This window comes from Haliaeetus leucocephalus, unplaced genomic scaffold (assembly GCF_000737465.1).
Source record: "Haliaeetus leucocephalus isolate CR32 unplaced genomic scaffold, Haliaeetus_leucocephalus-4.0 Scaffold752, whole genome shotgun sequence".
Taxonomy (NCBI): Eukaryota; Metazoa; Chordata; class Aves; order Accipitriformes; family Accipitridae; genus Haliaeetus; species Haliaeetus leucocephalus.
The window spans coordinates 811,473-826,036 of NW_010973188.1; the positions used below are offsets into that span (position 1 = coordinate 811,473).

At 40.2% G+C, this 14,564-nt stretch overlaps 1 protein-coding gene across 1 annotated transcript in view; it reads right to left on the bottom strand.

The window, feature by feature from the left end:
* The window catches only part of GLP1R (glucagon-like peptide 1 receptor), a 54,717-nt gene that overhangs the window by 16,434 nt on the left and 23,719 nt on the right, over positions 1-14,564 (bottom strand). The window contains exons 3-6 of the mRNA XM_010581129.1: positions 13,926-14,035; positions 11,183-11,289; positions 7,587-7,740; positions 5,876-6,035 (exon numbers count right to left, since the gene is read on the bottom strand). Coding sequence (XP_010579431.1) covers positions 5,876-6,035; positions 7,587-7,740; positions 11,183-11,289; positions 13,926-14,035 — 531 coding nt within the window. The remainder of the gene's footprint in view (positions 1-5,875; positions 6,036-7,586; positions 7,741-11,182; positions 11,290-13,925; positions 14,036-14,564) is intronic.

Below are 14,564 nucleotides of genomic sequence, written 5' to 3' on the forward strand. Positions count from 1 at the left end.
ATAGGATGCACTTATTTAAAATATAGGCTGAATTCTTCCTGGTTTTGCTCTTTGTTATACAGAAAGCTCTGGGATCAATCTTTGCTCAGATTAAGTAACCACAGAAAGGTGTCTGAATTCTGGAAATGGTAACGTCTACTTTTCTCTGTACTACATCACTGCTGAAGATGCCAGAAACTGCAACAGCCTGCTCATAATAGCTTCTGCCTTGTTAATTCTCTCAGGCTGATAACTGACCAAAATTCTTTGAACACTACATGGTGATTATGAAATCTGTCAAGTGTACTAGGAAATAAGCATGCCTACAGCTCAACTAATAAAGTTCAACTTCAAATGACAGGGCACGGGGCATCTGAATTATAGGCTGTGATAATAATATATATTATAGATGATGAGAAAGTAATGGAACTGCCAAATCAACATCTTAACACCCCACTGCATATATAAGCAGCATGAGTTACTTATTTTCACTCTAGCTTACATATTCTACACCTGGACAGGTATCTGCATAGTAAGAAAAAAAAAAATTTGGAAAACCAGGCATTATGCAGAATGATAATAGGATGGGGTAGGTTAGAGAAGGAAGCTGTGAGAAATTCTGCACAGGAACCACCGTTTGGTTGACATTTTCACAATGCTCCACTGTCCCTAATGAGCAGAGAAGAGAGCAATTTGTGGAGCTGCTAGTGGAAATTACCATGTCCTGATAACAGCATGTAGAAATCAGTCTCTTCGTTTAATGAGTCTGAGATATTTTGGTAACAGAACAGAAAAGCTCAGGCTTGTTCTGGAGTCCATTAAGTAGCAGGTACCATGAAAGGTGTCACTGGGTGGTGCTGTTCCATGCCAGCTTCTTTCCCTTACCTTGAGGTGCAAGCAAGTGTTCTTTCTTACAGACACATGGCATTTCTAGCTTTGCATTGTACCACATTTTACATAAAGGCAATTTCAGGGAAGAAAGATATATGAGGAGCAAGAGAGGCTCCCTTCATCCTCATGTGCTGATTAGAGATTATGAAGTAAATTTGTCTCTGTAGGACCAGAGCACTGCCATTCTGCCTTAAATGATCCTTAAATAAGAACATATTCCAAATACAGCATTTTAGGACACATGAGTTTGTGTATAAGCTCATATTTCAGATGACATCACTGGTTTCCATGTGATGAGAAGTTCAACCTCCAAGACAATCAGGCACACAAACCAGAGTGACCCTATTGCTGCCAGAACTCCAATCCTCCTCTTTCAGATACCATCTGACTTGGTTCAACCATCAGGGTGGTCTGACTTGATCAACTGCTTGACATACGAATGCAGGAAGTATGTGATGAGGAACTGAAAGAAGCAATAAACATGTCTAGATGTAAAAAGACTAAGAGCACTGAAGATGTGAGAAGAAATGAAATGTTTTTCTTTCTAAGAAAGGAAAAGCATGAAAGAGTTTAATCCAGAAGACAAAAAAGTGAAGAGAATTAAGAGAAACTCCTGACAGACGTATTTCCTACCAAGATCAGTCTGGACACAAAACCTATTTTCACATCCTTGACTGAAACACAGTTTTCATTTGAAAACACACAAGAAGTGGTCAGTGCAATGAATGCATCCTGTTGCTGCTACACCTAGTTCATACTGGGGGCTTCAGAAGGAAGGTTTCTTACTGGCTGTGTTCCAGTCAGATCTTCCTCACAATTAGGATGTGGATTTTGACACCCTAGCCAGGCTTCCTGCCTTTAATAGCTTCATTCCCGCAAAGTATTCTTCCTTAGAGCAAGTTTGGATTGCCAAGGCTTGGAAGGAAGGGGATTATTTATTTTTTATGGCAGTTTCCCTGCTGTAAGTGCAGCTGGGTCTAAAATTGCCACAGAAGCTCAGAGAAGATTTAGCTTTTTATTAACATTTTCTTCTTAGCCTTTAGTGCTGAAAATTGTCTCCTGTCATTCTTCCTGCCTGGATGTCACACCCAGTCACTGTGGGATGTTGCTGCTGTTTCCCCACTCCTCCCTTCTCCCTGCTTCTGAATATGATCAGGTCCTTTTTCCACTAAAAGCTGCTGAAAGATGCATACAACAGCATTACAGTATAAACTGCTCTTCTCCAGAGACACTTTATACAGCACTGACACAGCTGCTTGAAGTCAATGTCAAGCTCAGTGACTCTTCACTTGGGCTCAGACACAATGAACACTGAGTTAGTGTTCTGACACCCTGATGAAGAGCAGTCTGCATATCCCGAGAAACAAACAAAACAAAAAGGTAATCATCTTCATCTCCGTAGTGACATTGTTTTCTTTCCCCCTTCTGCAAATGTTTTGTTCTCTCTAGAAGGTGAGATCTGTGGTCAAGGATTTCTCTTATGCCAGAGGAAGGAAGCACCAGGTACCAGCAATGTATAACAACAGATTTTTTTTCTACAAGTGATAATGACTATCTGAATCAACATCCTGTTTAGCTGCTGTTGTGCTGATCTCCACACTGAAAGTAAAAACTCATCTACCTGCTCTACTATTAGCCTATTAAGAATTTTGTTTGTTGATGCTGTTAGTGTTTCTGCCCCCCCCCCCCCATCAGCTTTGAAAATGGCATAAACTGTTGTTTTTGCAGTAGGATATGTGCAACTCAAGGTTGACACAAATGTGTGAAAGTCTGCTTTTACAAAGAAAAAGAAGACATAAGCAAGACATTTCCCACATTAAATGAAATAGGAAAAATTTAACACTGCCATCTCAAAGCCTAGTATGGCATGAAATCTCAGCAAGGAAGTGGCCATTACAGGAATACAGTTACCTCACAAGTAATCAGGAAGGTTTATAGAATCCTATTAATATACATGAGGTTGATATAAGTGACTGCCAATTTCTAAAACTACATTGGTTTCCTTAGGTCTGTCAAGCTTTTATAACTTTTCTAGATTTTGCAAAGTACAATAACACAAGATAAACAGATTTTTCCCCTTATAAAACACTTCCAACAGCAAGAATAATTACTCATTTGAACTGATACTAAATGGACTACTGTCTAATAACATTATGAACTGACCTGAAATTATCACATAGCAAAAATATATTTGGGAAATATTTATTAATTTTTCTTTACACTCCTCACTGCTAACTGTTCCTAGGAAAACACAGACTGAGTATGGTATCTTTTACAAGTTTCTGTTTGAAAAGCAGGTTTACCCTTTCCGTGTTTTGAATTGAGATGACATGATCATGTTAGACATAAAATGGGAAAAGTGCTTTTCTTTATTTACACAATTATGTGGACTTTTTCCCCTGTTATAACAAAATATAGCACTATTTAATATAGCAGTTTAAAAGCTTGGACAGAAATATGTATTGGGATATTTCTACCCATTTGAGAGCTGGCCCTTACATTACAGTTTTGTTTGGGATTACCTGAGGAAGTAATTTGCTCTAGTTTCTTCTTTGTTCTGAGACCTGTTGTTCCTTGAAAGAAGTACAACAGGGCAAACATAATGACCAAGAATATCTGCAAACACTCAGGTGGACAAAAACCTTGAGGAGCATACACAGTTTTATTCATATGTACATTTGAGAGAAGTACAAGTGCAAACATATGTGATCACATGGGGGATTGCAGAAGGTATTCAGACAGCAAAAACAATACTGTATGGTCTGTAAGTGATCACAAAGTTCAGTTATAATTAGAAGAAATAACAACATGAAATGACTAACACCCACTAAGTTTGTGAACAATACATATATGAAATCTTAAAACATAAATATTCATCAAATGATGAGTAATGAACAGGTTAAAAAAATTATCCTGTAAGAGGACAATTCATTAACAAAGGGTCAGGGTATCAATTCAGCTCTGACAATTAAATATATATTTTTGGTTTGATCCAGCTTTATTTTTACAGTTAATCAACTATTTCAAAGAGCAGGACTCTCAGCTCAAACAGGAACCTACTGTCTCTCTTGAAGCCTTGGCATTATGCTGAGGCTATCATGCTGCTCAAAAAAAAAAAAACCAAACCCAAAAATCTTCTAAGCATTGAATACAGCAGAAAGATACCTGGTGAGGGACCTGAGCACCCAAAAAATGGAATCACCAGTGAAGAAGCAAGAAAGAGCAGAAAAGATCTTTGTATCTTTCCATTTGTTAGAGAAGAAACTGGTATAACTAATCTGGGAGCAGTGAAACAGCAGATGCTTCTGCATTTGAAGGTGGAGAATCATTGGCAAGGTTTGCATACGCAGCCATGGCTGGAATAGCAAGAAACTGTACAGATGAGGGTTGAATGGCACGGGCAGAGCTTTTCTAGGAAGCTTGGATGAAACCCATACATCCAGTGCCAAGTTCTGGCATTGCCACTCAATTCCACAAACTCATCCAGAAATTAAATATACAGTAGCAAAACTTTGATTGTAAAGGAAGAGCAAAACCAAAAGAGCATCTTCTGTTTCTGCCTTCTGCTTTTGCAAGAGACAAACTCTAATTAGAAGTGATTCAGATCAAAACTATCCTATCCCTTACTTATAATACAACACAATACCCTCAGGATTTGGCTAGATATAATTGTGCTTTAATTTCCTTTCCATTTCCTCTCATGTCCTCAGTCAGTGCTTCAGGATAGCTAGCTCCCTCATCTTTTTTTTTTTTTTTTTTTTTTTTTTTTTTTTTTTTAAATTGAGGGTATGGCTATTCATAAAATATGATTAAAATAGACATAGTTCAAATGTTATACAAGATGCTGTTGCTTTTGCTGCATGTCCTATATAAAACAATAATAGAAGATAGAGAACTTTTTAACTAAAACTCTCCAGCAGGAAACTGCTGTTACTTGCATGTATTTATTCCCATCAATACACCAGAAAGCCTTTGCTCCTCATATATCACTGTTCAGTAGAATTGGGTAATTCACAGTAAGCCATTTATATGCATTTTACCAGTGAACTAATTTGCTAGAATATTCACAGTTGGAAAATCCATAGAGAAGGACAGTCAAAGCAATTTAAACGTTCAAACTAGTTTCTGTGAAAGCACTTGCAGTATTTACTTGGATTTACCTTCAGCTTTCCAAAAGCCACCTGACTTCCACCAAAGCGGAGGGGGGAGAAGAGGAAGGGAGAGAACGCAATAAAAGCACACAAGAGATCATTCCAAAAATAGGATTAAACCTGAACAGTAATATATTTTCAGGCTAACTGGACAGTGAAAGAATCAAAGCATTAGCTTTTCTATAGAAGGTGACTCTGGCTCAAGCAACTGATTTCAAGGCATCACAGTCCTTAATCTCAAGCTCATACATGCCCATGGCATGCACACCCTGACCACTCTTTTGCCCGACAATCACTACTTAACCTGCTCTGTCCACATAACCAACCTGACAACTCCCTGCTAGCAGCTCCTTGTTCCTCAGCCCCTTTGCATCCCCCCGGCTCACACTGCCACCATTTCTCTACTGTTATCCTTGACCAGGTACAAGGTATCATCGCTATTTTGCGCCACAAGTAGTTAACACATGTTTGAATGTAATGGGAAACTTTCAGGAGATGAAGCAGGGCAGTCCAGGAAAATCTACAGTCACCTGGAATCACCCACGCATATTTTGTATTGGGAAACTGATGTCTTGCATGAAAAGTACCATGCGCCTGCCATTGGTTTGGGGAGTTTCTGTGGTGTCGCACAGCCCCTGCATTATGAATGCACAGCCTCTATGCCATGAGCACCCAAGAGCTGTGCCAGCCTAGCACTCTCCAGCTCAAACAAGGTAAGGGATCGGGAACAAAAAGGGAATGGAGAGTGCAGGACTTGAACTGGGCAGCACGACAATAGACACACAATATTTTTTCCTATTATACCATCTGCCAGTGTATGCAGCCACAGGTGGACATACGAAAGATCAACTTACCCCAGCCAATGCAGAGATAAAGCCGAAAAATCCTCTGCTCAGAAAAGACTGAAAGTACCAGCAGCGTGTATAGGTACATGCCTTCCACCAGCAACCAGTAGTAGTTTGCAGCCACACAATACTGCATCATCACAAAGACCAAGCGGCAGCTGAGTGATTCCTGTGATGGAAGAAAGCACAGCTCAGATGAATGTGACAGGGGCTGAGACTAAAAGCATGCTAAACCAAAAGACCGGTTCTCTCTCCTACTCTTGCTCCTCAAAACAATACTTGCTAAATTAATCACATTTGTGTACTGAAGGGACAGAAGCCAGTAACAGGTGATATACACAGCAGATAGATGCTTTCAACAACATTCCTCCTTTAAAAAAGAATTAAATTTACACATTCTGCATTTTCCCTCAATAAGCGATGTATTATAATTTGAAAAAGCACAACGCAAAGATGAAAAGAAGAGCAAGTGAAAGGTACTGTATCAACTGCAGTCAGTGAATCTTTTCACTTCCCCAGATACTCTATTCTGCAGCTGAGAATTTCTCTATTAAAGAGCAAATAGTGGATGCCATAATGTTGACTATTTTCCAAAGTAAAAGCTTTTTGATAGAACAGTAATATTGCCCAGTGCACCACATTTAAGTGCAAAATCTCTCTTGGCTGGTAAATTACAGAGAGGTGGTCAGCAGGGCTTTAGATAAGTATGAAACCTGATTACCTAATTAGTATACCCATCAGATCTGATGAAAACACTATTGGATAAACCATGTGTGAAAGCATAAAGCCTAGAGTTTTTTTGGAAGGAGGGAATGACTGACAATCCAATACAAACATTTCCATACCATTTAAGATATGTATTACAATGTTATTTTCTGCCAATTGATACATTGTGGATGAGAAAAAAAAATCAACCATAATGTGAGATTCACTATGTGGTATTAACATTTAAGCCTTAGGCAGAGCGTCAGAAAAGGATGGGTACTAAGTATGCATCAGAAGACATGCCCTTTACGACCTCAACCCTGTATTGCAGCAGCAGTGCTGTACCCATGTTCTAGAATCACAACAGCTGTACAGATAATGAAAATCCCTTTCTTTGAAGATTCAAGTACCTTTTGTATTCCAGATCTGAAGGGAGAAAGGCATGCTTTCATTGTGTTCACAAAAGAGTTGTATATCCTCTCCCTTCAAGTATTTAATTAGCCTGTTCTTCCAAAGCTTTTCTAAATGCTTTCAAATTTGCATTTTAATCAGATGCTTCCCTTTTTTCAGTCATCAACAGATTATAAAGATCTCCAAGAATGACCAACTAATTTGGACGTTATACAAAATGGACAGTCCTATCACAAAAAGTACCGGCTTAGGGAAATGAATGGCCTCTTGTCACTGCTAGAAGAAATGAACCTGCAGCATGAGAAGAAGATAAGAGCATTTGTATATATAAAAAAAAAAAATCCACCTCTTCATCTTTTCTCTGTCTAGTAGGGGCAAACTTCCCCCAGGCAGAGAAACATGCCACAGCATCAACTACTTGCCTGTACCAAGCCCGGGGCCACAACCGCATACATTGTGCTACAAGTTTCAGAGAAACTCTGTGGACTGAAGAACAGCATTTTGTACAACAAGGGTTGTACAAAATGAAAACACCTGCCGTCGTGCAGACACACCACAGTGATGACTCCAATACCCTGAGAACCGCCACAGTGTCTGCCCCTACCTGGAAGGAGATAAGTCCTTCCCACTGGTGCTCTTGTGTGGCTGTGCTGTACATCCACTTCACCACTGAGTCTTTAATGAAGACGGATATAGCCCGGAGGATAAAAGAGGTGAAGAGGTTCAGGTGAATATAATTCCTCGTGCAATGCAGATGTCTGTAAAAAGGAAGAACTCATCATGATCCACTACCTATGTAAAAGCTGCAGCATCACGCATAGGACTGAGGGAGGAAACAATGAGCCCTGTTGGAAATCAGGAGGTACCAGAGGAAATCCCATAACTTGAGAATGGCTGTAGGGATTTCAAACTGTCTTTGGGAAGAAATCACTATCAAGGAAAAGACACATTGAAAATTTCAGCCCTAAGTGTGAATATGTGGGGAAAGGAAGGAGATCCGTGCGTAAAGAAAAAAATATTTTAAAAGTTTAAAAAGTGTAAAAATAAAGTAATTTTCAGAAGACATATCTGAAAGGACTAAAAAAGTCAAGTTTCACAAAATGCTGAATCTACCTCTCTGAATTGACCCCAATATCACTGCACAGGTTCAACTTGGCAAGGCTCAGGAGCTGGTGTGCATTACAGTTTCTGGCTGTGCTCAAACCCACAATGAAAAAATATCCATCTGTGAATTACCATTTTGACAACAAGAGAAAAATCTGTGTTCAGATTGCCTCCTGGGGGAATTGTAAATACTTTCTGTAGAACTAAAAGGAACAGAAGTTTCACCTCTGCGTTCAGAATTGAAAACAAAAAAAAACAAAGAAAAAAAATCCTCTTGAACTTCAACAGCCAGCTGCAAAGACAATAAAATTGCTACTTGTCAAAAAAGAGCATGTTAATGGATAGCAAAAGAAACTGCAGTCATATAAGTGGCATCCAATGGCAGAGCACTGCCAATGTTTTACCAGCCTTATCCACAAACATTTTTCTTCCAGCACTGCAAGGGTACATACTTTGCTTCAAAGGAAGTTACACTGGGTATGATTCTTTTTTGATGCTAAAAGATACAGGTAACATATGATAAACAGCAATTGCTCCAGCAAGGGTTCCAGTGAACTTATGCTTTAAATGTCTATTTTTATTGCTCTAACTTGGCCTGAAAGTTATCAGTTTTGCACTGAATAGGAAGGAGAACTTTTTTTTCCATTGGTCAAATAGATTTTTTTTGCATCACTTAAGTCATAGCTTATTTCAAAACTTACCTATGATGAATATTTACTTTCCTTATGATAAATATTTATTTTCTTTTAACTCAAAATCTGTTTCTACCCTTCAGAACTGCTACACATTTAAATTTGATTGAAAAAATTATGCAAATTAGCCAATTGAAGAAAATAGGTTGCAAGTCATTACTGAGGATTTCTGCTACAGGCAATGCAAGTTATTCAAATTGTTTCAGTCATGAAGTTATGGCCCTAATTCAGCTTCCATCACTGAAATTGCAGACTTTTCTTCCACTTCTTTCAGAAGATGCAAAATTGGACACTGGAGATATATTGTTTCCTCTGCTGTATCATTATTAAAAACAAATATAAAAGTTACTCTGTAGTCTAAGGACTTAAAAAGACCTTCCTATTACAAAAGTGGAAAACATCAGCATTTTGGTGCCACTGAATTAGATTTTGATATCCGTTTGTTGAGGTTGCATAGCTACTGGGGAGAGGCCACGAGCAGAGGTTCCAGTCTTCAGCACCTTCAACCCATGTGGGGGACCAAGTTGTCTCCAGATAGACAATTTAGACAGGAAAGCACAGAATGGATTGATGGCATAGTTTTAACAATGCTCTCAGCCCCTTTAACATCTCTGAAATCTCATTTTCAAAATCAGCAGCACACACTCGTGTACACTTCTCCAGTCCCTGCTTCACAGTTAAAGGAAAAAATGCTAAAGCATCTCTCCACAAAAGTCAGGGCATCAGAATTCCCTTTCTCCTACCAGTCCCCAGTGACAAACTTGTTCTTTGTTCCCTGCCAAAAAACATGCGCATCCTTCATTCCTTCCTTCAAAAAGTATATGGTTGCATTCTGTGACCTTTTCACTTGGGCTGATAAGATTTCTCAAAAAAGTGTCATTGATGGGTGAAACAAGGAGAAAGCACTTATCCTGGGAGACATTTGGAAACTTCAAGACCATCTGGTGCTTTGTCAGATGAGTCCCAAAGTTGCACAGGTACAACGTGTACAAATCATAATTATCATGTGGCATTCACAGAGGGTGAGCATGTATCTGCATTTCTGCAGTCATTTTAAATTTTCTTTGGGATTGCTAGCCTACGCCTCTCCTCTGGACAGAGGAGGGATAATACAAGGTGTAGTAGAATATTAGAAGGCTTTCGTCATTTCAGGTTTGGAAATTAGAAGCTAAGAAGCACGACTGACCTTTTTAAATACGTAAGGGATATAAACACTTAGGAGGGAGGAAAGGAGAGGGACTGCCTTGCTAACAGAGAGTGCTGGCACCACAGCAGTCATTAACTGGCAATGAAATTCTTTAGTCAGGGTAGAAAGTTTCTTAAGGATCAGAGCACTGAAGGTTCCTGACCTGATTTTGAATAAGAGTAACCAGGAGATGGAAAACTGTACTTTTTTAGGAGGCAGACTCATCAGCGTGTAAGAAAGATGATGGGATCTGGCTATATACAGCAGCAGGAAGCAGGACTTGATGCAGAGGGACTTCATTCCCACAACAGAGCAGGATCACATCTTTGTGTTTTCTAAATATCAGTCTCCTGTGCTCAGCATCCCCAAACTGCAGGAAAGTCTGGCTGGAATCAAGACACCTCTTGCATTTACAAACGGGGGGAAAAAAAAAAAAAAAATCTCTCTGTTGGAGTCCAAAGTTGTTGTGGTTTTTTTTCCTTTTTTTTTTTTTTTTTAACTAAACCTACACAGTGTATCATTTTTATGTGCAACAAATAGTGTCTTAATTTTGATGCACTCCATGCAATTTGTTGGCGCATACCTGGATGAAACCAATACACCAGTCTGATCAGGTAACAGCAATTTCTTTCACAAAAACTTTTCAAGTTTCAAAATTAGGTTCTCTTCCACATTGCAAAAGAAGTAAGAATTTCTGAAAGTTATCCAAAAAGAGAAATTGTGTCAAAAATCCATTTCTGCATTGAAATATACCCTGCATGTGAGGTCTGGGAAATAGGCCAGACTGAGCTTTATGTTCTGTGTAATTCCAAGGAAAGCAAGATGAAAACTTCTGTCCTAAATGTCCTCTCACACTCCAGACTAGTGCCTCATCTGCAAGGCCACGCCATGATGGCATGCTGGAATCTCTCTCTTTTTCCATATTTTCCAGTGGAAATTTCATTGAAATAAAAAATATCACAATAAAATATTTCAACTGATAAAAAGCATCTGTTCTACGCATTCATACAGGTAACACTGCAAAAATTTAGGAATTTTACTTGCATTTTGAGAAGAAATGATTGTAGGAAGGAACAGAGAAGTGACATAAGATAGAGAAATAGTGAGGTGATGGAAGAAAGGGAAAAAAATAATCAAATGTTTCTGTCAAAGTCTGATACTAACATACAGAAAAACATAACACCTTTTCTCCACTCTCTTCAGAGCTTCGCCAGTTACCTGAATCCAAGAAGAATGGCAGTTGCTGTTACAAGGGCAGAGAAGGAAAGAGCATATCCAATGGTGTATATGATGGACAAATTCAGGAGCTGTTCTTCTGGTGCATCCTGAGAGCATATAAAGGAGAAAAAAAAAAAAAAAAAAGGGAGGGGGGAAAAGACAGAGCTCATGGGCTTCAGTTCTTTTCTCCCAGCTGCTTTCTAACTTTTCTTAATGATAATGAGAACTTATTCTCCTACTTTCAAGTTTAAATGCACATATCAAATCAGTCTTCCGCTTTCTGTATGCTCTAAAGAAATAAAAATTTAATCTTAATTCCCCAGCTGCTCCCAGGTGTTCACTCAAACAGTTAGGTTTTGCAGCCAGGCTAGAAAATAGATAATGTTACATTATTTCACAATAAAGTTGGAGAGGCAAGAATTACCACACAAGCAAGTCTTAAACAGATGGCAGGAAGCACAGACACAACTCAACCCTGCAGTAAAAATCACAAAGCTGGTGTTTTCAGACTTGAACACTTAAAGCAAGTCTCCTTACTGTGTAATGAGGGGGGTCCTTCAGCTGCATCTATACTTAAAATTAAACAAGCCAGGTCCTATTCGTCGACTCCGATGCAAAGCATGCCTTGCATTCATACAACTAAACTCTTTTCTGCCCCCAGACAGTCTCTCTTCTGCCTCAACTATGCAACCTCCTGGTAATGCACCATAGCCCAACACCATCTCATGACCTGAGTATTACAGCACTGCCTGGGAGGGAGCAACCCAACACGGGCCAGAGCCGCGGGAATGCTCACACCCCCCTGACAGTCCTGGGCTGTGGCTCTCTTCAAGGTTCACTGTTGAAAACATGACCACTGAGACCCTTGCTTGAAAGTGTTGGCCAAAATCTTTAGGGAGAAGAGAAGTATTTGAAAAGCTACAGCAGGTCTGAATTACAACACAGAGTTATTGCTCAGCAGCCTCTGAGGCACATTCATATTCTCTGTTCTGGTTCATTTCTAAGCATGTATCTTTGTCTAAATAGAGTCAGGCATTTTACTTCTCTTCTTCAAGCTGGTAATTCTGCAGTTGACTCCTGAGACCTGTGCTGTACAAAGGAATACATTCATTGTACTTCAGAAATAAGTACAGCTATTCACTGTACAGCACAGCCAGGAGGATTTAAGGTGAGCATACAGGCTGTTCCTCAGGGATTTTCTAGGTTAATGTTTTAAAGGGAAGGATACGAGAGCTGCCTTATGAAGAGAAAAGAAAAATCTCTTCAGTATGAAAGCTCAGGCAAACTATTGAGACCCAACAATTTAAATCATCTATGCAGATCAAAACCACATTGCACGCTTAAAGTAAACAACGTTATTTTATAAGGATTCACTCACAAACCCTTTGGATCTTCTTTTAGCAACAGTTGTAACATAATACACAGCAAACTTATCAAAATAACCTCTTGTTCTCATGTAGAGGATGCATAAACCAAAGTAGGCTATTAAGGGGGTCTATATACATTAGCTGGAAAACCAAGCATGGCTGTTCACATTTCAGGGAGTGACACCATGTGCACAGGGTTTTAGAATCCAGATCAGTTCATGGAAACGTGGAGGCAGGTGCCCAATGACCAAGTGTTACCATTAGGTATCTCTCTCCTTGGCATGTCCCAACACAGCTCTGGAAGAAACCATAATGGCAAACACAGAAAAGTCAAACAACCAGGCTTACACTTTGTGTTAAGATAGTGCATTCTGCTGGGATAGCCCAGAACATGGAAGGGACAAGGAATAAGGCTGCAAATTAAAGGAAAAAGTTAAATTTAACATACTTGGAGAATTAGAAACTATCTCTTTTCCCATCTCCTTCTAGTCTGCAGCCATTTATTCTTTCTGAAGAACAAGGCACTGAGCAATGGGAACTCCAGAGGACACAGATCCTGCAGCACTTGGGAATTTCATATACTTGAACTGTTTCAGCTAGGCATGTACTTGTTCCCAGTATGCTGGGACAGAGAGAGTGCACTCAATTTATGCGAAGAAAAGCATCACCGTTGGAGGCTCACAGCAGTAATGGTATCACGTGCCATGAGAACGCACACAGTGCGCTAGCTGACGCCAATGGCTGACAAAAATCCCCTGGAAATCCCTACGCTCTCTTTCATTTGGTGCCAGGTGACTCGGTTCCCTGCAGAGTATAAAGCAATAGGGCAAGAAAATAACACTGACGAGCCTAATTCCATCGCCCACAGCAAATTAAGGTAAAAAGACAAAAACACCCCCAAACAAACAAAAAGCAGGGCCTACCCCTGCCTAAAGGTGAAAAGCAAATATCCTTCAGTTCATTTGACCTCAATTGCCTTAATAGCTGCTAACAAGACAGAGAGAACAAACAGTCACTTTATTGTAATGACGTGCCAATGGAAGAAAAGGCAAAGGAATAATAACATTAGGCCACTCCTTCGGTTCGGGCAGGCTGCAGTTGAGCCCTCCGCACTGCACCGCAGCTAGGACTACCTGGTTCACTTCTCTTAGTGCTCTCACATAAATTTAAACCTGCTCTTGTCTATGCTTCACATTCCCTTTGTTGAAGGGGAGAGGCCTGACGTCCCCTACCATTAGGTTCACCGAAGTGAGGCACCCAGGATGGGTCGGTAAAGATTACTTTGACAGGACAAAAACGCCCAGGCATCAATGACTGTATTTTTCTGCTCTTCTGTTTTGGTCTAAACAACAGCAGCAAGAGATGGAAACTTTTACCTGGTCAGAGGCCTCGCACTCAGACAGGTTCCTCCAGGGCAGGGTTGAATTCTCCTTCAGCAGCCACGTCCCCTCCGGGGTGCAAAACCGGTACACCTGCCCATGCAGCACTGCCAGAAGCAAAACAAGCCATGGGGTTAATGGGAGGAGAGCCTGCTTGTGGGGTAAGGTGTGCAGAGTGGTCCAAGGCTTGGTGCAACCTTTCTTCCTCAGCAATTGCTCTCCTGGCTGGAGGGGGAAGCCGCAGCATCACTGGGGGAGTACTTTGCCTGCTCTCTGCCTGAAGCGGACGCTTCTGCTGCTTGTCCTCAGGGCCAGGGACCAGCCTGGGAGGACATGGCTGCAAAGGGATCAGACGGTGCATACTCCAGGACAACTGCTACCCTTCAGCAGCAACAACAGTCTGAAATAGTTGCTGCCATCTTTGTGTGGATTTCACAACATGCATAAGTTCCAGGTCACTGAAATATTAGATTTTAAGACACATAAATTGTGGAAATGTTAAGCCTCAGCTACAAAATTCTCAAGGAAAAGAAGATGCACAAAGAGTAAATGTGCTTTTTCTTTTCTGAGATCATGCAGACCCAGAGTCAGAGAAACCTCAGAACAGGTATGCTAACACAAGCTCCTCAAAATGTA